This window comes from Aotus nancymaae, unplaced genomic scaffold (assembly GCF_030222135.1).
Source record: "Aotus nancymaae isolate 86718 unplaced genomic scaffold, 86718_ANA_hifiasm-v0.15.2.pri h1tg000100l, whole genome shotgun sequence".
Lineage (NCBI taxonomy): Eukaryota > Metazoa > Chordata > Mammalia > Primates > Aotidae > Aotus > Aotus nancymaae.
Genome location: NW_026988515.1, coordinates 264379 through 288299, shown reverse-complemented (window position 1 = coordinate 288299; position 23921 = coordinate 264379). Strand labels below are relative to the sequence as shown.

The 23921-nt window shown below is 44.1% G+C and overlaps 1 protein-coding gene across 2 annotated transcripts in view; it reads left to right on the top strand.

The window, feature by feature from the left end:
- RBFA (ribosome binding factor A) overlaps nt 1-23232 on the top strand; it is a 38925-nt gene extending 15693 nt beyond the window's left edge. Inside the window, exon 8 of one of the 2 annotated variants that reach the window (XM_064370129.1) lies at nt 22644-23232. In XM_064370129.1, the coding sequence (XP_064226199.1) occupies nt 22644-22653 (10 nt within the window). In that variant the 3' untranslated portion in view covers nt 22654-23232. Of the gene's footprint in view, nt 1-21458; nt 22597-22643 lie in introns of those variants that run through there. The other variant, XM_012473503.3, reaches the window with a different exon arrangement.
- Nucleotides 23233-23921: the final 689 nt, after the last annotated feature.

The window sequence follows — 23921 nt, the reverse complement described above, 5'->3', positions numbered from 1 at the left end:
AATTGTGATTTATATAAAAATACTGGAAGAATTTAGGACATATGTCTACACACACACCATGGAATACTATAAGAATAAAATGTTTTTTGCAGCGACATGGATGGAACTGGAGGCAGAAACAGAAATCCATGTTCTCACTTATTAGTGTGAGGTAAACAACGTTTACGCATGGACATAGGGGATGGAATAATAGACATCGGAGGCTCCAAAAGGGGGTTGGGTAGGAGGGGCATGAGAGATGAGAAATTACCTGTTGGGTACAATGTACACCGTTTGGGTGATGGTTACACCAGAAGCTCAGACTTCACCACTGCGAGATATATCCATGTAACAAAAATTCCCTTGTACCCCTAAATCTACGTTTCTGCGTGTTTCTGTGGAGCTGTTTACAGACTATGTACATGAATATTCCTTATCAAACTTTCATTTTATTTGACTGTCTAATCAGCCTGACTCCAAGGTTTCCTAGTTTATTCAATAGTTATATTCTGTTACTATGTTAATTAATTTTTTAGAGATGGAGTCTTGCTATGTTACTTAGGCTGGTCTCAAATTCTTGGGCTCAAGCAATCCTCCTGCCTCAGCCTCCTAAGTAGCTGGGACTGCAGGTGCACACTGCCATGCCCAGCTAGTTAATTTATCTTCGTGCTTAAATTGTCCTCAGTTTGGCAGAGGAGAAACTGTGTTAGTTTCCTGTAGGTGCTAATCACCACAAGTTCAGTGGCTAAAAACAGAAGTTTGCTGTCTACACTTCTAAAGGCTAGACAACCAAAATCAAGGTGTCAGCAGGGCTGCATTCTCACCTCAGGCTCTGGAAGAAATTCTTTCCTTGTTTCTGACAGCTTCTGGTAGCCTTAGGCATTTCTTGGTTTGTGAGTGTCATTGTTACTTTTGGAAATACAAGCAAATACGTGTATGTGTCTATATTTCTTTCTTGCAAGGCAGCACATTATGCATATTGTTCTGGATGCTGCTCTTTTCACTTCACATTATATCCTGAGTCTCAATTTCAGCAGATAGAGAGTGTCCTTTTAGTTATCATATGCAGTACTTTCCTTAGTCCAGTACACCTTTGCTCACACCCTTTTTCTTTGTACCATTAAATTGTCAAGTATGTTGCATTTCTATACATTATAGGCTCAACAATACATTACATATACATTGTTTTGTACAATTTCACTTTAAATCATTTATGTGATGAGAGGAGAAAATACAAATTTATACCGTATTTTATAATTACATGATTAACTTTACTGGTGCTCTTTGTGGATTCAGATTTTCATCTGCAGGGCAGACCCCCAGCCCTCTTTTAGCCTGAAGAACTTCCTTTAGTATTTTTTTGTAAGGCAGGTCTTCTAGCACTGAATTATCTCAGTTTTTGTTTTTCTAAAAAAGTCTTTATTTCACTTTTATTTTTGAAAAGTAGCTTTGCTGGATGTAGGATTCTTGAGTGACAGGTGTTTTTTCTTTGAACACGTTGGATATGTTATCCCACTGCCTTCTGGCCTGCGTATTTCTGCTGAGAAGTCAGCTGTTAATCTTGTGGAGGGTTCCAGCCTTCTTTTTCTCTTGCTGTTTTCAAGACTTTCTCCTTGTCTTTGCTTTTTGGCATTTTTATTATGATGTGTCTTTGGAGTTTTTCAAGATGTATAGATTTGTGTGGATTATTGAGTTTTTGTTGTTAATTTTGGGAAATTTTAGGCCATCATTTCTTTGAATATTTCTCTTCTCCTTTCTCTTTCCTCTCCTTCCTTCTGTCATATGTATGTTGGTGCATTTAATAATGTCCCACATTTCTCTGAGGCATCATTCATTTTCCTTTTCTTCTGATTGCAGAATCTCTATTGATCTATTTTATTTTATTTATTGATTTAGAGGCAGGGTCTCTGTCACCCAGGCTAGAGTACAGTGGTATGATCATAGGTTACCACAACCTCAATATCATGGGCTCAAGTGATCTTCCTGCCTCTGCATTTCAAGTAGCTGAGACTACAGGCATGTGCCACCACACCTGACTCATTTTTTTACTTTTTGCTGAGACAGGGTTTTGCTATTAATGTGTCCCCACCCAAATCTCACCTTGAATTGTAATAATCTCCACATGTCAAGGGATGGGACAAGGTGGAGATAATTGAATCATGGGGGTGCTTTCCTCCATACTGTTCTTGTGATAGTGAGTGAGTTCTCACAAGATCTGATGGTTTTATAAGGGGCTTCCACTTTTGCTCAGTTCTCATTCTCTCTCCTGCTGCCCTGTGAAGAGGTGCCTTCTGCCACGATTGTAAGTTTCCTGAGGCCTTCCCTGCCATGCGGAACTGTGAGTCAATTAAACTTCTTTTCCTTATAAGTTACCCAGTCTTGGGTATTTCTTTATAGCACTGTGACAATGGACTAATACAGCTATGTTGCCCAGACTGGTCTTGAACTCATGGCCTGAAGTGATTTTCCCACTTTGCCTCCCAAAATGCTGGGATAACAAGCACAAGCCACCATGCCTGGCCTGATCTATTTTCGAATTTGCTAATTCTTTGGCCAGGTGAAATGTATTGTTGAGCCCTTCTAGTGAAGCTTTACTTAGACTATTACACTTTCCATCTCCAGAATTTCCATTTGGTTCTGTTTTATAATTTCTGTGTCATTATTGGTATTCTGTATTTGATTCAGTGTTGTCACATATCTTCTTTTATCATGGTTTCTCTTAGTTCTTTGAAAAAATTGTAATGGCTACTTTGTAGGCTTTTTCTGTTAAGTCTGACATCCAATCACTCTCACAGGGAGTTTCTGTTGTCTGCTTTATTTCTGGTTCATAGGTCATGCTTTCCTGTTTCTTTGTATGTGCTGTGATCTTTTGGAAACTGGACACTTTAGATCAGGGTTCCTAAGCCCTGGGCTGTGGACTGGTACCCATCTGTGGCCTGTAGGAACAGGGCAGCACAGCAGGAGCTGAAGGGCGGGTGAGCAAGCGTTACCATCTGAGCTTCACCTCCTGTGTGATCAGTGGCAGCATTAGGTTCTCATAGGAGCATGAACCCTATTTTAAACTGCATGGGAGGGACCTAGGTTGCATGCTCCTTATGAGAACCTAATGCCAGATGACCTGAGGTGGAACAGTTTCATTCCCAAAGCATCCCCTAACCCATTCCCAGTCTGTGGGAAAAATTATCTGCCACAAACCAGTCCCTGGTGCCAAAATGGTTGGGTGCTGCTGTTTTAGATGATATATGTAGCAACTCTGGTTATGAACCCTCTCTCTAGGCTGGTTGTTGTAATTTACTTGTTTATTTGTCTAGTGACTGGCTGGCTTATGTTATGGGAATCTGCCTACGCCCAACCGCAAATTCCAATGTTAAATATCTAATGTTGTTCCTCGGGGAACTCAGCCATGGGCATGTCCACAGTCACCCTGGGATTTAGTGGGAGCTCGCCTTTGATCAGGGCATGGCTCACTTTTACTCTCTTTTCCTGGCCACACCCAGCTAGACCAGATCCACTAATGGCTCTAGTGTTTTAACAACACTCTGGGTTATAAATCACCCCACATTGTAAACAGTCAAATTCAGGATCCTTTGAAGGGTAGTTCCTGAGGCCTGTGTTTGAGATTTGTTTTGAACTCAGGCGGGCTCCTCTGAGCTGTCTCTTTTAGCAATTCTCTTGGGCAAACTAGCAGGTCTGCATCTGCTTTTTCCTGTTAGCCATCACCTGCGCTGTTTCTGAGAGTGCCCTTAGGCTTGCACCTCCCCACACTTTGCTTCAGTGACATCAGTTCCTTTGGGAAGAGATTCGGAGTTATCTGTTTTACAGCCTGCTCTCTCCTGGCAAAATCCCTGGAGCTTGGTGGGTAGTGGGGAGGGAACCCTGGCAAGCTTCTTTTTGGGGGACACCCATGATCAGTCCCCTAGAAGTTGAGATTGGGAGGTGGGGGGTGGGCAGTAGCCTGAAGTCTTCTTGGCTTGCCTCTCCTGTGGTGAAGGCACCACCACAACCCCAGTATTTTTAGTGCCCAGTGCCCAAGAGCCTTCATCCCACAGACAGAAGCCAGTGTAGAAGGGGGCCCTGCCCTTCCCAGGAGGGAGCTCTGTCGCAGCCGGGAAGGTCCTGGCTGATGTGTGTGTGTGTGTGTGTGTGTGTGTGTGTGTGTGTAGGAAATGCAAGCCTCTGCACATATCCCTGTGTTTCCAAACAGCACGAGTGCTCGCCTCTCCACAGGTGCATGGGTGGGACCCTAGAGACAGGGACAGGAAGACCGGGCATCCCTCCTGGGGGGAGTCTTGAGGTGGGGGTGGGTCACTGGCCTCTCCAGCGTTCTCAGCGCCAGATCCCAGAGTGTGGGGGTTGTAGCATACTGAGCCCAGCCCCCTGGCTCTGCAGAGCAGACCCCCAGTTGTTGGCCCCATGTGTGGACCCCTATGAGTGCAGCTAGGAGAGACAGCAGCTGTGTGACCCATGTTTTATAGGAAATTGTCTTCACCTTTTCCAGTACATTTCTCAAAACCACAACTTTATCCACACCCAAAGCGTAGCACCACCAAAGCAAGAAAGCAAGCCACCTTCCTCCCTGGGATCCCCCCAGGGCCTGCAGCCTGCCCTCTTGAGGTGATCAGGGCCTTTCCTGGGAGACTCGGCTGCCCATGGGGGCTCGGCTTCCTCTTAGCTTCCCCAAGCACACAGTGCTGCGGGCTGGACCATGATGATTCTGGTTTTCTGGGATTTTAGAAATTCTTACACGTGGCCTAAGGGGGAAGGGAGAAACGAAGTCACCATGAGAATGTCTGGGTCCTCTTTCAGCCAGCTGTTCAAGTGGTATTTACAATGTTTTTTATTCACCTCACAGTGTTTCTAAGAATATGCTTCTAACGTGCAGCTTCTGACAAACAACAAGAGATAAACATTCATGGGTTTCCGGTCAGCATGAAGGGTGTCCTGCAGGAAGAGGGGGTGAAGGGGCCCTATTTCTGCAGGTGGCCAGGGGCTCCCTGCAGGTGGGAGAGAGGGTGGTGACTTGAGATGTGTTTTAGATTTAAGTATTGTAATTTGTCTTTATTATTTGCATTTCATGGTGCTTACTCAGCATTGGGCAGCATAGATACAGCCGTTACTCTAAGTGTCAGCAAACCCAGTGTCTTATTTTTAAGTGAATGTGTTACAGGAAAGGGGTCCTGATCCAGACCCCAAGAGAAGGTTCTTGGATCTCATGCAAGAAAGAATTCAGGGCGAGTCCATAGAGTAAAGTGAAAGCAAGTTTATTAGGAAAGTAAAGGAATAAAGAAAGGCGACTCCATAGACAGAGCAGCCCTGAGCACTGCTGGTTGCCCATTTTTATGGTTATTTCTTGATTATATGCTAAACAGGGGTGGATTATCCATACCTCCCCTTTGTAGAGCATATAGGGTAACTTCCTATATGGAAACCCCTATTCAAGATGGAATTGCTCTGGTTCAAATGCCTCTGACACTTCCCCCCTCCCTTTTACAAGAGAACCCTCAATCCTAAGGGTTGCAGAGGGTCAAAGATCCATCTTCTGTAACTTCTTCAGGCCGAATGGGGCAATTATATTCCTACTAACCATTAGGTCTCTCGCATTCAGGGTAGAGAGGAGCTCAGTCAGAAAGATTCAGTAGGTGAGAGCCATTCATAACTCCAAGTTCTGGCAAAGGGTGATATCTGGAAGATTAATAAGTGCTCAATTTAAGAAAACATTCGGTAAGCTTATCCTGCATTCCCACACAGAGCACCACAGCAATATATTCCACAACAATAAGGCAAAATAAGTAAAAATTTCCCAAGTAAACTAAATAAGAAGGCTTTCCATGAACTGGGCAACTGTTGGAACCAAGCCGATATGGGATCGCTAGCTGATTCCAATGTGCCTAGAATTAGAATATTGATTCAGATTTTTATATTACCCATCCCTCTGTTTCTTCTGAGCAGCAGTCAGAGATCACTGGTTCACAGGAATAAGCAGGGTTAGTCTAAATTGCAGGAAAAAAAATTCTTAAAAACAACCGATGAGACTAGAATCTAAAAACAGGTGTTACCAGTTTTTGGAACATAACTTCTCTCTCCCCAGTCCCCCATTTTCACCAAAGACAAATCATTGTAAAACTGATTTGCTTTATTATACTTGGCCTGATTATTTGTGTAAAGTGCAGCAAGAATAATTATTTTTCACATAGACTTTTTAAAACTGGCTTTGATGGAACTCTGTTCCATAGAAGGAATCTCAGATAAGACTTTTTTTTTTAAAGCTGAGTCCAGCCATGGTTTTTACCTTCAAATACTTAGGAGTTAGGTAAATTCCACTCTTCTTGAGGTCCCAAGATAACTTGGGGCTCCTGAGCCTGTAATAAAGTGACGTTCTTTACTTATCACAGGTCAGGCACCCCGTACAGGGACTATGTAGACAAGGTATGAGTTTTCCCAAGGGGCTTTTATTGGCTCTGCAAGTCAAGTTTGATTCCTTAAAGGAAAACACAGCATTTCAGTCAAAGCCTTGGTAAAACAACCAGTTTCTTCAATTGTGTCCTGTTACAAATGAAAACAGATTCTTATTTAATTTATGAAAATAACTATATTGCTAAAAATTAAGAATACTCACAAATACTTTCCAAATTCTGGAGAAATCAGGTACAGGGAACAAAATATGCTCAAAATTTTGTTCACAGTCGTATGCTTTACTTAATTGTTAAAAGCTGCAAATAGCTTCAGTTTCCTTGACTCTGATAAACAAAACAAAAGATCAACAACATTTTAAGCAAAGTTGAAAAGTACTTCAGACTTCTTCAGTTCAGTCCATGAAATTAACTCTAGCTTTGCTTGATATTTATGAACATTTTAGCTTTCCATGATTCCTGAAAGTTTTTTCCTCATTCTAACATCACTATTTCCAAAGTTATCAGAAACCTGCATTTAAGTGCTCCTGTCAAAGTCCTGTAGTTGATTATAAAATCACCTTTTAAAGAGGACCAAAACAAGAGAATTGTCTGTGGATGACGAAAATCTTAGGACAGCTACTATTAAAGTCACAATTAAGGAAATTTGGTTATTTCTGTGGCATATAACAATTTTACATAACAATTATAACTATTAATAACATACACTAAGTCATATCAGAATTATAGAAGTTTCTTATACTTTTGGAACACATACCAATAGCATTTATACAAATACAGCCCAAAGAAAGCCAAACATTATTTCATATTTGACAATGCTTCCTGTATGATTTTTATACCAAATAAGCCAAATTTCACCTTCATACTATTTAATATTAATAGCATACTATTAATATTAAACCCAAATCTTAATAAAAACTTATAGACAAATGTATTTAATCTTAATCAGTTTGACCATAAGATTTTTTTTTTTTTTTTGATATGGAGTTTTCATCTTGTTGCCCAGGCTGGAGTGCAATGGCGTGATCTTGGCTCACTGCAGCCTCCACCTCCTGGGTTCAAGTGATTATCCTGTGTCAGTCTCCCGAGTAGCTGGGATAATAGGTGCCCACCACCATGCCTGGCTAATTTTTGTATTTTTAGTAGAGACAGGGTTTCACCATGTTGGCCAGGCTGGACTTGAATTCCCGACCTCAAGTGATCCACCCACCTGGGCCTTCCAAAGTGCTGGGATTACACATGTGAGCCACCGTGCTCAATCCCTAAGGTAAGATTCTTATACCTTTTAAAACCCTTTACGATTTTTTTTTGTTAAAGGGCAGATTATAAGCAGGTTTTTTCCTTAAGAAAAAACAAATAAAATGTTAACTCAGCACCTTTTAGTTTTGGGAAAAACCTTGGTAAGTAAGGGATTTTAAATACATACCAGATGTGGAGCCTAGCCCAGGACCCACCAGACAAAAGTGAGATAAGGGCCGACTCTCCAGCATAGCTAGGGGTGTGGCTCTCCACACGTCACCACGCCTTATCTAGAGTCAGTCTAATCTCTCCAAGGTAGGTAAATTGAACAGTTTTCAAAAGTCAAAGAAGCAGTTTATGACCTTAAAGCATTTAGTAAACTTAATATCCGACCTGCCTAATTTAGACCAAATGTCTTTATCAATAATCTTTAAAACTGTTTTTATTTCCTGAAGATTACTTAAGTCACATGAACTAAATAAAAATCATTACACTTTTTACTTTTCTGACAAAATATTTGATTTAAGCATTTATTGTTATTAAACCAATTAATCAAAACTTTTATGTCACACACACAACACATATAAATAAAAGAGAAAGGACTCATCCCCTAAGACAGGAAGTGGACCTTAAACCCGGGCCACAATTGTGAAAAAAGAAAGGACAGCCACATGGTTACAAGGGCAAGCTCTCAAAGACATACAAGACAAGGGGAAGATCTCATCCAGGTGTTTTTTTTTCAGGGACCTGCAACAACATTAACAACCGACCAGTTTGCTGGGCCATCTTGAACAGCGGGCTTACAGGAGTCCTAGGCCTGCATTCTGTCCTAAGGTACCCCTCATTATGACAGAACAGTACAGACAGACACACAAAGCACACCAGATTCACTACAGCTGAAGATTAGCCTCATGAATCTTCTTTCCCATTAATCAAAACTTTACGTAGGAGATAAACAATGATTTCTTTCCCCATTCACTCAACTGGTTTTCACACAGAGAGAAAGAGTGAACCCAGGATCCAGGAAAGGCTTCTGGGTTCCCTTTCCCTGAGAGATGCTAGTGACTGGGCTGGCTGCATCACAGCCCTGGGGGTCAAGCTGCATCATAAAGGAAAATTATCTTTTCTCCTCTGACCAGAGCAAAATACATGTGGCAAAACATAGACAGAAGCCACTCTGCTTAGCACTGAGTGTCAAACTGGCAAACCTCAAACTTGCCCCCAGTCGGTCCCCATCACTGTTAATCCAACCTCTGACCAGGAGTTTCAACTTGTGGTTTCCAGACAAGATGATCGTCCTCAGTAACAGAAAAGATAGGAAACAGAAAGGAGAGAGAGGAGAGGAAAGCATTGCCCGTGGCAGGCCAGGGAAGACGAAGAGCTCAGGGAGGCCAGAGAAAGATCCACCCATTGCAGTGACATTGAAGCGTTCTGGTGGCCACTTGTCAGTTGTGAAAGGATCTTTTCCAATAGTCCCATCAGCTCTCAAGTTTCTCTTTTGGGGAGAAAAAAGCTCCCCATGTCCCACCGTCCTGTACATGCCTGATTCTGTCACCCATAGCCATTAGCACAGAGTTCAAGACAGATTAATCCAAAGAGGATAGCAGTTAACATCCCCTACTGCCAAACCCCTTCTTAGCCAAAAGGGACCTTACTAAGAGCGGCCTCTAAACCCCTAAGTTTCAGGAAGGACTCTAACCTTCCTACATTGGGCTTGAAACCCAAGTTTGGTCAAGCGTCCTTGCCTTTTATTAAGAGGGGCCTTTAACCCTCTCTGTCTTAAGAGAGACTCTACCTCCCCTAAGTTGGGCTTCTAACCCAATCCCATCCATCACCCGGGTACCCCACCACTTGCCCAAAGTTGGCCACTCAGTGCTGCCGTCCATTTCCTTTGGGTTGGGGGTCTCCTCGGTATTGTCCTTCCGTGGTTCTCCAGAAGGATGTTTCTGGACCCTACCCCTTACCCAGAGTTAGCCTTTGGGCCAGGGGTTTCCTTCGTATCATCCCTTCTGTGGTCACCAGGAAGATGTTACTGGAAAGGGGTTCTGGATCTAGACTCTTAAGAGAGGGTTTTTGGATCTCACACAAGAAAGAATTCAGGGCAAGTCTGTAAAGTGAAAGCAAGTTTGTCAGGAACGTAAAGGCAGGGAGAATGGCTGCTGCCTTGACAGAGCAGCCCTGAGAGCCGCCGGGTGCCCATTTTTATGGTTATTTCTTGATTATATGCTAAACAAGGGGTGGATTATTCATGTTCTCCCCCGCCCCCGCTTTGTAGAGCATATAGAGTCCCTTGCTGATGTTGCCATGGCATTTGTAAACTGTCACGGCGCTGACAGGAGTGTAGCAGTGAGGACAGGCAGAGGTCACTGTCACTGCCATCTTGGTTTTGGTGGGTTTTAGCTGGTTTCTTTACTGCAACCTGTCTTATTAGCTAGATCTTTGTGACCTGTGTCTTGTGCTGACCTCCTGTTTCATGCTGTGACTAAGAATGCCTTAACTGACTGGGATGCAGCCCAGCAGGTCTTAGCCGTACTTTACCCAGCCCCTAATCAGGATGGAGTTGCTCTGGTTTACATGCCTCTGACAAATGCTTGGAAGAACATACAAGTCAGTGTCCATGTGCTGGCTTATTGGAAGTTGATGGTCCGGCCTGGGCAACATAGCGAGACCCCCATCTCCACAAAACACAAAGTTAGCCAGGCATGGTGGCACACGCCTGTGGTCCCAGCTGCTCAGGAGGCTGAGGTGGGAGGGTAGCTTGAACCCCAGAGGCCAAAGCTGCAGCGAGCCGTGATTTCATCACTGCACTCCAGCCTGGCTGACAGGGTGAGACCCTGTCTCTGGAAAACAGTGACAGCCTGGCATTTTTCTCAGTTACATTGTGTCTTCAGAAGCACTAAGCCTGGCAGTGATGAGTTTATCAGAATTTAGCAGTAAGTGTTTTCTAATTATACAAGGATATCACTCGAGCTTTTACTAAAACTTCCACTGAGGACCTCTCTGGAACGTGCTAAAAGGCCCTGCAATGTTAGGGTGTCCTCAGCTTGTCTCTGTATTCCTTATTCCTCCTCACGCTCTCCTGACCCTGTCTTACCTTGAGTCATGTCATCCTGAAGTGGCAGCAGCACCTGCTTAGCATCTGTGAGCCCTGATGGTTGGGCCAGTGCCTTCATCTTACCCGCTCCAGTGCCTTAAAGGGACAGCCGAGGTTTCCCTAGCGTCTGTGTGTGTGGTTGTTAGAACAGAGGGAAGGAGAGCAGGGTCAGACGGGCCTTCCCACTGATGTTTGCAGGCCTCCTGCTGAGGGAGCGGGTTCTTGGAGTTGCTCCTTTCTGTGCGTAGCAGAGGCCCATCCTCCCTCACCTGGAGCCTCATGTACACGGACTGTCCCCTGCAGGCTCCGCGTGTCATAATCAAATGTGCTACTTTTGCAGCACAATACCGGACAGTTCACATGGATAAATGATCCTGTTTGGCTTCACGTCAGGCCAGGTCTCACTGTCATTTAAGAGCTCCAGATTTCCAGAGCGCGCTCCAGGTTGGAACTGTGGACCAGGGAGCCTGAAGGCACGTGGTGTGCATTCCCTTCAGCAGATGAGCGGCAGGTGCTGCGTCCTGCGTGGCTGGCTTCAGATCTGCTTTAGGCCCCTGCTTGAGTCTGCTCGTGTCACTGTTTGTGACTCGTTGAGAGGATTGTGGTGTCAGCTGTGCCCGTCTTCCCTCTTTGGGTTTATGTGCATTTGCTGAATGCTGTCCGCAGGAAGTTGGAAACCTTTTCTTTCTGGCCTGTCCCGGCTGCCTTCTCCCTTACGTCTCCGTGCTGACTGCACACAGGCAGAGGGTTCCTGGCCTCCAGGGCTAGCGCCCCATAGCTACCTGTCCTGCAGTGCCTGTAACCTGCTGCAGAAGAGGGAAATGTCCCTCTCTTTTCGTTTTAATGTTTGCCTGCATTTTCTGGAAAACCTGGCTATTGTTAGTGTTACAAGAAAAACTTGGGGCTGTAACATTCACGCCCCCCGAACCTCACACCAGGGAGGAGCAGAGAGGCCAAAGAATGACTGGGCAGAGTGCAGCTTGGCGAGTGGGCGAGTTTATTAGGACTCAAATGCGGGCACCCGTGGGCAGCAGGACCGCTCTATAGATTGGCGCGCTTCCGTCCCTAAGCTGCTTTGAGCTGGTTTTCTGGCTCTTTGCGTCACGTGTGCGATGGGCCTGCTCTCCGTGGTGGTTCTCACGTCTGCTCCGAGGTGTTTGGGTTCTCAGAGACCCGCTCCTCGCTGGGCACTGTGGCCTGGACTCACCGCCTGGCCTTCGGGGTTCAGGCCGCGGACGTCTGCCCTGAAGTAACCTGGTGGGGACTGTCAGGCCACGGTTAGTGTCCTGGGTCCTTGGCATCAAGTCCGTAAAGCTCTTTCTTTCTCAGCAGACACCGGGTGGGAGGCGGCTGGGCCTGTTGTCACCACTTAGATGTCGGTGGGAAACGGTCGCGTTTTCTCCACAGGTGCGGCTTTGCCTGTGAGTCATGTTTTCTCTCCCTAGTGACCAGCGCACATCACAAATTGGAGCTCGGTTTTTGTGGACTAGGTGTACTTGATCTGTAATGGGAAGGATATTTATAAAATAGAATCACTCCAAACGTTCTAAACTGCACCTTTACTTTTAGAGGCATTGGAGTGTGTCTGTGAATGTGTTAATTTTGTGTTTTTCTAAGGAGATGAAGGAATAAGGTTCATCTCTCTTAGACGTTTCTGTTTCCTGAACACAGAACTTGAGGCATCTGATGAAATACTACACGACTGCAGGGGTATGCACATGGACCACTTCCCTTTGAAGGGTCATCATGGCTAATTTGGTTATTTTTTTATTTTTTAATTAAATGACAAATTATAATTATAAGTAACACATTATAAATAATATGAATTACAAATAATACATTAGTAAATTAATACAATTAATTGTTTTTTAATTTTAAGTTTTGACACGTTAGGCATTGAGGTAAGCACCCTGGACAAATCGAGCACAGAAAAAAGGAATGAAGGAGGTTCGTTTGCCACACGTCCGCGCTCTGCCTTGGGGCCCCGGCCTGCTCCTTGCAGTTTAATCTTCCCAGACTCTGATGGGGCATTACTGTGGGTTTTGCTTTGTCTGGAAGGCTTATTATTAAAGCTTTCTGAGCACTGGTACTCATGAAACTCTCCCTTTGTTAAATGAAAGCACACACGGGCAGGAACACTTCTCCACTCGAGTGGTTTCTCCCCAGTGATGCTTTTAAAAACGTCCAGAGTCTTCTAATCAGGTCTGGGTAATACTGTAGGATCACCTCCCGCACCCGCCTTTACCTTCCCCATCTTGTTCTTCTTCCTAAAAAAGCCTGTGGGATCAGCTGGTCTCAGAGCCTGGCTGGAGCCTCAGCCCTGCTAGGACCTGTGCTCTCTAGAGGGTGCTGCCCAGCAGGGCCTGGGTCAGAGGTCACCCTGGCAGGGCCAGAGGTCAGAGGTCCCTGGGCTGCAGTGGAGGTCAGAGGTCATGGGCTGGGGCCAGCCAAGGGGAGCTGGGGGCAGCGGGGAGCACAGCCTGGCCCTGGACATTCCCACCTGCCTGGCTGCTCCCCAGGGCAGTGGTCAGGAGGGCCTGGGAGCGAGCGTGTGGGGTCCTGGGTGGTCTTCACGTGTGTCTCACGGGGCAGCAGGATCCTGATGAGGGCACCCATGGGGTAGGAGGATAGAGTCCTCCGCTGACCAAGATCGGGAGGCCCAGGTCAGGGCCAGCTCTGCCTCTGAGGTGATGTCCAGTAGCCGCTGGCCGTTCAGTGTAAGCTTGTGGAACCCCATGCAGCGTGCACCCCTCTTGTTGTGTCTGGTGAGGCCTTGTACAGGGATGAGCTTGGACTTGAGCTTCAGTCAGCAGAGAAAAAAGTTTCTGGAGGACTGGGTTCTTTTCAGGGCATTCAGGTCTGTGTTTAGCCTGTACCCAAGATGATGTTTCTAATACAGTGATGCGTTTAAAATTATCCATATCTCCAGGGCAGCATCCAACTGTGAGCTACGGTGAAGAAGGTCCTGGAGATGGGAGTGAATGGGGTGGGGGGCCATCCCTGGACCCAACAAGAGGTCTGTGGGCCCTGGAGATGTGTCTGTGGGTGCTGAGGAGATGCGGGGTGCACGCTGTTCCAGTTCTCTGCTCTCCGCTCCATCTCTTGCAAGGCGAGGAGGGGTCTGCTGTGGATTCCTGTCCTGCTGGTGATGCTGAAGCTCCCTCAAGCTGGGCTTTGTCAGCAGGGAGAGTTTCTTCATTGCTTGTAGAGCTTTATGCTTCCCTGCTGTAGTCTGGGCAAATTGCTCCCTAAGAGAGCTGAGGTTGTGTTTTTAGAGATAGGGTCTAAATTTATACCAATCTCGTTTAAATTGATACAAACATAGCTTCAGCAGCACACATTAAGTCTACTCCTGTCCAGTTTCATCCCCATTATTGTTGCCATTAATTATGTATTTATATGCATGTGACCATTAGCACAGATGGATCTATAAATTATTGTTTTATGCATATGTCCTTTTAATCACACAGGACACAAAAATTGGAGCTACGATCCAACAATACAGTAATGCTAGCTTTTATGTTTACTCACATATTTACTTTTACCGGAGATCTTTAATCCTTTGTATAACATTGAGTTACCATCTAGATTCCTTTCGTTTCACCTTGTGTTCCCTTTAGCATTTCTTGTAGCTAAGGTCTACTAGTGATGAATTCCATCAGCTTTTATTTGCCTGGGAATATCTTGAGTTCTCCTTCATTTTTGAGGGATAGTTTTGCCAGATATAAAATTTCTACCTGATAGTTTTTTTCTTTCAGTAATGTAAAACATATCATCCCATGCTTCTGGTCTCCATAGTTTCTGGTGATAAATTGGCTGTTAATCTTAATAAAGATCATTTGTATGTTACAAGCTGCTTTTCTCTTGCTGCATTCAAGATTTTCTGCTTATCTTTGGCTTTTGATATTTTTATTATAATGTGTCTCATTGTGGATTTCTTTGCATTTATCCTGTTTAGAGTTCATCAAGCTTCTTGGATATGTAGATTCATGTATTTAATCAAATTTGAGAAGTTTTTGGCCATTTTTTTTCTTTCTTTACTGTAGAGACAGGGTATTGCTGTATTGTCCAAGCTGGAGTGCAGTGGCACAGTCACAGCTCACTGTAACCTCAAACTCCCGTGCTTAACTGATTGACCAACCTTAGCTTCCTGAATAGCTAGGACTATAGCTGGATGCCACCTTGCCAAGCTAATTTACCTTTAAATTTTTTGTAGAGATAGGGCCTTGCTCTGTTGCTCTGGCTAGTCTCAAACTCCTGGCCTCAAATGATCCTCCTACCTTGGCTTCCTAAAGTGCTGGAATTATAGGCATGAGCCACTGCATCTGGCCTCCTTTTTCTTTATTCTGTTTTCTTTCTGCTCTTCTGACTGGATAGTTTCTATTGCCCTATATTCAAGTTTGCTGATCTTTTCATCTGCTTACTCAAATCTGCTGCTGTGCCTCTCTGTTGAATTTTTCATTTCTGTGATTGTAATTTTCAGCTTCAGAACTTTAACTTGGGTTCCCTTTTATCGTCTCTGTCTCTCTATTAATATTCCCTACAGTTCCTGCATCATTCTTCTGACGGCCCTTAGTTCTTTGTCCATGGTTTCCTTCAGCATCTTGAGCACAGTTAAGAGAAGTTAAAAATCTTTGTTTATTAAGTTCAATATCTTGTCTTCCTTGGATGTATTTACTGGTGACTATTGCCCTGTGAATGGGCCATACCTTTTGTTTCTTTGTATACTTTGTAAATTTTTATTGAGAACTGGAAGTTTTGAATATTGTAATGTGCTAATTTAAAAAAATCAGATTCTCCCTCTTTCCCAGGAATTGGTGATGTTTCTTGTCAAAGGATAAAGTTGTCTGTGTAGAGACTATTTTAAGAATAGGACGTATGGTAAGCCATAAAATAATTTTAAATAAATTTTAAAAGACTAAAATCATGCAAAGCATTTCCTCCAATAGTAAAATGAATCCAGATATGAATAACACGGGGAATCCAGAAAATTTACAAATACATGAAAATTAAACAACATTCCTAAACAACTAATAGGTCAAAGAAAAAAATCACTCAGAAAATTATAAAATACTTTGAGATGAATGAAAACAAAACCAGGCTGGGCACAGTGCCTCATGCCTATAATCCCAGCACTTTGGGAAGCTGAGCCAGGTAGATTGCTTGAGTCTGGGCAATGTGGCAAAACCCCATCTCCACAAAAAATACACAGATTGGCCAGATGTAGTGGTGCACATCTGTAGTTCCAGCTCCTTGGCAAGAGGGGTGGGAGGCTAAGGTAGAAGGATTGCTTGAGCCTAGGGAGGTTCAGGCCTCAGTGAGCCCTCATCGCGCCACTGCACACTAGCCTGGGTGACAAAGCAAAATGCTGTCTCAAACAAAACGAAACCACGGCATAGCAAAGCATATGGGATGTAGCAAAAGTAGTGCTCAGGAGAGAATTTATTTTTGTAAATGGTACATTTAAAAAAAGAAAGATCTCATATCAACAACTTCATACTGTAGGAACTAGAGAGAGAAGAACAAACTAACCCTAAAACCAACAGAAGGAAGAAAAAAATAAAGATTAGAGCACAGATAAGTGAAATAGAGAACAGAAAAGCAACAGAATAAACAAAATCCAAAGCTGATTTTTAGAGAAGATTAATAAAATTGCCAAGCCTTTAACTAGACTGCCTAAGAAAAAAAGAAAGAAGGCATACATAAACAAAATCACGAGATTAGAGGACAATACTACTAGCCTCTGAGAAATAAAAAGGGTTAGAAAAGACTACTGTGAACAATTATATGCCAACACATTAGATAACCTAGCTGCAATGTACAAATTCCTAGAAACATGCAAATTATCAACACTGACTCAAGAAGAAATCAAAAAATCCCAAACAATAGCAAGTATAGATTGAATCGATTATCAAACACCTTCCCCTAAAGAAAGCCCAAGACTAGCTAGCTTCACCGATGAATTCTACCAAACATTTAAATAAGGCTTAACACCAATTCTACCAAACTCTTCTAAAATGTGGAAGAAGAGGGAACATTTCCTAACACATTCTGTGAGGCCAGTATCACTCGAGACCAAAGCCAGACAAAGATAGCACAAAAAAAGAAAACGAGAGACCAAATCGATGAGTGCGATACACCCTATTAATAAAATGGAGGGAAAACACACACGATTATCTCAATATGGCAGATAACGCACTTGGCAAAATTTGATCGTGTTTCTTCATGATTAAAAAAACACTCAGCAACCTAGAAATAGAAGGTAACATCCTTAAAGTCATAAAGGACGTTTGTGAAAAACCCACAGCTATTATCATAAACAACGGCTTTCCCCTGAGGATCAAAAAGACAGCAAGGATACTCACCTTCACTACCTGTGTTTAACGTTGTGCTAGAAGTCTTAGCCAGAGCAATTAGTCAAGAAAAAGAAATAAAACCCATCCAAATTGGAAAGAAAGATGTAAAACTACCCCTGTTTGTAGATGATTCTACATATAGAAAATTACAAAACACTAGTAGCTAATAAAAAATTTAGCAAAGTTATAAGGTACAAGATTAATGTACAAAAAGCAGTTGTGTTTCTATGCATCAGCAATGAACAACCAAAAATAAAACTAAGAAACAATTCTATTTTACTCAAGAAAAGGGTGCCTAGGAATACATTTAACCGAGGAGGTGACAGTCTTGTCTCCTGAAAACAGTGAGATATTGGCAAAATAATATAAAGACCTAAATAAATGGGAAGATATCCCATGTTGAAAGACTTTTTTTTTAAAGACAGAGGCTTACTCTGTCACCCAGGCTGGAGTGCAGTGGTGCGATCTCGGCTCACTGCAACCTCCGCCTCCCAGGTTCAAGCAATTCTCCTGCCTCAGCCTCCTCAGTAGTTGGGATTACAGGTGTGTGCCACCACGCCTGGCTAATTTTTGTAATTTTGGTAGAGTTGGAGGTTTCACCATGTTGGTCAGGCTGGTCTTAAAACTCCTGACCTCATGATCTGCCTGCTTGGCCTCCCAAAGTGCTGAGATTACAGGCGTGAGCCACTGCACCCAGCTGAAAAACAATCTTTTTAAGAGCAGTACTCTCTGAGTGATCTGCATATGCAATACAATTCATATTAAAAGTCCAATGATCTCTTTTTCAGACATGGAAAGGCAGATACTCAAATTCATATAGAATTATAAAGGGCTCCAAATAGTCAAAACAGTATTAAAGAAGAAAAATAGATTTGGAAGATCCATACTTCTCAATCCCAAAACTACTGCAAATGTCAGTAATGAGGAGAGTGTGGTACTGGCCTGTGGACGTAAGGACCAACGAATAGAATTGAGAGTTCAGAAATAAACTATACATTCATGGTCAATTGACAGGAGTGCCAAGAACATTCAATGTGAGAAAGAATTGTCTCTTCAACAAATGATGCTGGGACAACTGGATAGCCACATGCAAAAGAATAAACTTGGGTTCCTGCATCATTCAATATATAGAAATTAACTCAAAATGTATCCACTGCTTAATTATAAGAGCTTAAACCAAAAAAAAAAAAACAAAAAAAACCTCTTAGAAGAAAACATAGTGGCAAACTCTATGACTTTGGATTTGGAAATGGATTCTTAGATTTGACACCAAAACATGAATAACATGAGTAACAAAGAAAAGATAAATACACTGGCCTTCATTAAATTAAAAACTTTTCTACATCAAGAACATTATCAAGTGCCAGGCATGGTGGCTCATGCCTGTAATCCCAGCACTTTGGGACGCTCAGGTGGGCAGATCACTCGAGCCAGGAGTTTGAGACCTCCTGGGCTCAAGGAGTTTATGAGAGGTAGGGAGTTCTCATGAGATCTGATGGTTTTAAAGTGGCAGTTTCCACTGAGATCTCTCTACTGAGCCTGGGCAATATGGAGAAATCTGGTCTCTACAAAAAATACAAAACATTAGCCAATGTGGTGGCACATGCCTGTAGTTCCATCTACCTGGAAGGCTGAGGTGGGAGGATCACCTTATCCCAGGAGGTCAAGGCTGCAGTGAGCCGTGATAACCCCACTGCACTCCAGCTTGGGTGACAGAGTGAGACCCTGTCTCAAAAAAAAAGACATGACAAAACACCAAAAGCATTGGCAACAAAAGCCAAAATAGACAAATGGGACCTAATCAAACTCCACAGCTTCTGCACGGCAAAAGAAACAATCATTAGAGTGAATCGGCAACCAACAGAATGGGAAAAAATTTTTGCAGCTTACCCATCTGACAAAGGGCTGGTATCCAGAATCTACAAAGAACTAAAACAGATTTACAAGAAAAAAACAAACAAGCCCATTCAAAAGTGGGTGAAGGACATGAACAAACACTTTACAAAAGAAGACATACATGAGGCCAACAAACATATGAAAAAATGCTCATCATCACTGGTCATTAGAGAAATGCAAATCAAGACTACATTGAGATACCATCTCACGCCAGTTAGAATGGTGATCATTAAAAAATCTGGAGACAACAGATGCTGGAGAGGATGTGGAGAAATAGGAACACTTTTACACTGTTGGTGGGAGTGTAAATTAGTTCAACCATTGTGGAAGATAGTGTGGCGATTCCTCAAGGACCTAGAAATAGAAATTCCATTTGACCCAGCAATCCCATTACTGGGTATATATCCAAAGGATTATAAATCGTTCTACTATAAAGACACATGCACACAAATGTTCATTGCAGCACAGTTTACAATAGCAAAGACCTGGAACCAACCCAAATACCCATCAATGATAGACTGGACAGGGAAAATGTGGCACATATACACCATGGACTATTATGCAGCCATCAAGAATGATGAGTTTGCGTCCTTTGTAGGGACATGGATGAACCTGGAAACCATCATTCTCAGCAAACTGACACAGGAACACAAAATCAAACATCACATGTTCTCACTCATAGATGGGTGTTGAACAATGGAAACACATGGACACAGGGAGGGGAGAACTATACACTGGGGTCTGTTAGGGGGGAGAGGGGGGGATAGATGGGGGTGGGGAGTTGGGGAGGGATAGCATGGGGAGAAATGCCAGATATAGGTGAAGGGGAGGAAGGCAGCAAATCACACTGCCACGTGTGCACCTATGCAACAATCTTGCATGTTCTTCACATGTACCCCAAAACCTAAAATGCAATTAAAAAAAAAAGACATGACAAACAGAACTGGGGAAAATATTTACAAAATCATCTAGTGGTAAGTATTTAGAATCTAAAATATATAAAAAGAACTCTTACAACTCAACAACAAACAGATAAACAGCCCAAATTAAAAATGAGCAAGGATCTGAATAGACATTTCTCTAAACAAGGTACATAAGTGGCCAATAAATGCATGAAAAGACGTTCAACATCCCTGGTCATTAAGGAATGCAAATTGAAACCACAGCAGGGTTCCACTTCATACTGAGATGGTGGTAACAATAATAAAAAGAGCAAAGGTTCACCAGGATGTGGGGAATTAGGAACGCTCACACATGCTGGTGTGGAAAACAGTTCGGTATTTCCTCAAAAAATTAAACACAAAACTACCGTATAATCCAGCAATTACACACACACACACACACACACACACACACACACGAAATAAAAAACAAAAATATTTCCTTACAGAAACTTAAGTTGAATTATTCATAATAGCAAATATATAATATAGTTTGGATATTTGTTCCCACCCGGATCTCATGTTGAGCTGTAATTCTCAATCCTAGAGGTGGGGACTGGTGGGAAGTGTTTGCGTCATGGCAGCAGATAGTTCATGGCTTGGTGCCGTTCTCACAACAGTGAGTGAGTTCTTGTGAGATTCGTTCATTTAAAAGCGTCTAGCACCTCCCCTGCTTGCTTCTGCTTTTGCCATGAGACACGCCTGCTCCCCTTCACCTTCTGCCATGATTGTAAGCTTCCTGAGGCCTCCCTGTGAGCTGAGCAGGGGCCAGTACCATGCTTCCTGTATAGCCTGCAGGACCATGAGCCAATTAAACCTCTTCTCTTTATAAATTGCCCGGTCTCAGGTGTTTCTTTATAGAAATGCAAGCGCAGCCTAATACAACATAGAAATATGTTCATCAATAAATGACTGGCTAAATAAAATGTGGCTTACACATACGATATTATTCAGCCTTAGGAAAGAATTAAGTGCTGATTTATGTTACAGCTGGATGAACCTCAAAGACATTTTGCTAAGTGTAAGCTGACAGACACAAAAGGTCATGTATTTTACGACCCCTTTCATATGGAATGTCCAGAATAGGCAAATACTGACAGAAAGATTAGTGGTTTTCAGGGACTGGGGAAGGGGAACGGGGAGTCATTACTTAGTGGCTATGAAGTGTCCTTCTGCACAAGGGAAAGGTTTTGGAACTGGAGAGAGGTGGTGACGGCATACCCCTTTGAATGTGCTAAATGCCACTGAATTGGACACTTTAAAAGGATGACGTGTGTGTTCTGTTTCACCTCAAAAGAATTATTATAGCACAGCTTCTGTCTTCATCATTTTTACTGAAAATTCTAATTTGTCTGATGTTTATCAGCCATAACTAAACACTGCCATGATCCATTGCTGTGTGCCCCCTCATTTCCCCTTCTCTATCTATATAATCAATCTTGTAAGGTCCAGTAACAGAGTAAATTACTGGGACTCTTTTGCTGTTTTCCAATCAGTAACGGACAATTACAACCTGTCTTTGATGTTTCCATTCTTGTTCTAGAAGTAAGGTTTATGGCAGCATTCATCTGACACAGAGCACATCTGAAAGAGAGAGAGAGATGTTACCCCCTTGCTGGCCGAGTTCCACCACTTCGCTCAGCTATTCACGCCTGACATCTTATTTCATTTTCATACAAAATCCGGAGATAATTATTATCCACAATTCTCTGGCCCTAGGCCCCTCCCCATCAGCCTGCCATTGCCACTTCATTCCCTTGGACCCGGAAGGCTCCCGGGCCCCTTGAAAGTATAGGCCCACCAAGAAGAGCATCGCCAGCCAGCTCCTGAATCTCCTGATCTGAGCACAGACCGGAAGCCAACAGAGGGCAGGAGCAAGTGGGTTGCACTGTGGCCGAGGAGCGGACGCTGGGCTTGTGGGCCTCGGAGAGGCAGAGCAGGGGAGGGAGATGAGACTGCACACAGCTTTCGTTGTTTGACACATCACAGGCCCCCTGCACACGCCGCTCAAGGCGTTTTCTATGCCACATCTGGTGCAGGAGGACTGTCTGTGAAACTGCTCTTAGCAGTAGCTGTGGATCACCACTGAGAGGGTGAATATACAGATGGACAATGTGCAGACCATCTATGATGGCAAAACTTGGACCCCCAACTTAAAAGTCCAAGCACATCCTGTGCAGCATCTGGCCAGACTCAGGAATGGGAAGAGACTGCAGCTTCCCTGTTTTCTGCCTCTGCTTCCAACTGAGAAAGTAAAATGTTCTCCCCAAACGAACCCCATAAGATGCCCGCTGCCAGGTGGCCCACCCATAGCTTCCCCCTGACAACAGCCTCCACCCAGGGGACACCCACCCGGAGCCTTCCCATCTTCAGTGGGAAGCTTCCCTCCCCGTCCACCTTCGAGGCTGTGCCACGTGCAGTGACAGTGACTGCCTTCTTGGTGACAGCTTCCGGTGAGCAGCCTCTGCCGTCCTCACTGACGTCCATGGTTAGCGCAAAGGATCCTCCAGGACGCCGTCCGCACCGCCTGTCGTCCAGAGCCCGCCTCTGTCCAGGCACCCTGGCCTTAATGCTGCGGCTCACAGGGCACGCGGCTGGTGACTGAGGCCCCGTCTGAGCCCCTCACCGCCGCCCTCCTGGACGTCTCAGTTTGGTGCCAGGCCTCATTCCTGCTTCCCATTTGCTCCGTCACGGGGCACTCAGTCCATCGCTCTACTCTTCTGTGCAGGGCTTCCTAAAACGTGGTGTTCATCGTGATAAGGAGTCGCATGAGGGGCACACGGGTCAGCCTCACAGACAGGTGAGTCTGCAGCTCCACCGGACCTTGTTCACATCCACGAACTTCGCTGTGGATCAGCAGGGAAACTGGGCGAGGTTCTGCCATCCAAGGGTTTGTCCTTAGAACTTGGCTTTTAGAACATTCTCTCTGGTTTTCTGCCTGGGGCTGGGGGTCTGGTTCACGGTGTTGGGTCTGTGTTTCGAGGAGGCTGTCCCGCAGGTTGAGGGCTTGAGACACACTGTGCACTGGCATCATGTGCCTGCCAACCATCACCAGCTCACAGGGCATCCATGTCTGAATCCTCTGCTCTTCTGGAAACACTTGTGCTTTTCATGGTCCTAATTCTCATGCTGATCTTTCTAAATGGCAAAACTTTGCCAAGGGTGACTTGGATCTTCACTGGCAACTCTGGGAACATTTGGCTTGAAAAACATTGTTCAGTTAAGAGATTCTTCATAGAAGAAAATGAATAAGATTTCCCAGGCATAAATACAGAGGCCTCCAAATGAATTCTGAATAAAAAAGTATTTTGCTAAGAGATTGTTTGCCCAATGCTAATGACTGACTTGACAAGCTTAAACAGCCCCTCACCCGCCTGCCCTCTGTGTCCCCCGTGCCTAACTCTCCTTCTGTCCCTCATCCTTTCCTGTGTCTCTCCTTCCACACTCCATCAATTCCTTCCTCCTCTCCCCTGTGTCCAGATGCCCTACCTTTTCTCAACAACTCTCCTACCACGCTGTAACCGAAACTTCCTCTGTATTCCTTGAAGCTGACACCAATCATTGAAGGCCTTGGATCCAAAGTCTTCTCATGCACATCACTGACCCTTGTAACACCCCTGTCTTGCGGGTAAAGGAACCAAATGGATGAGAATGTTGATTTTTCAAGGCCTCCAGGCCATCAACAAAATTGTTCTCTCACTTCCCAGTGGCTCCTAAGCTAAACTCCTTCCTGCTGTGAACGTCTCCTGAAGCCACTTGCCTTCATGAGAGAGATTTGTCTTTTTCAGTGCGCCCCTCTGTAGAGACGTTCAGTACCCTTTGTCCCCATCTGAGCTGGACAGGGGTACACCTGGACACTTATGCCTTCGAGTCTCAATGATGACCCTTCCCATTTTTTGCAGGTCCTCAGTTAAGACTTAAAATATGACCAGGTGCAGTGATTCATGCTTGTAATCCCAGCACTTTGGGAGGCTCAGGTGGAAGGATCACTTGAGTCCTGGAGATT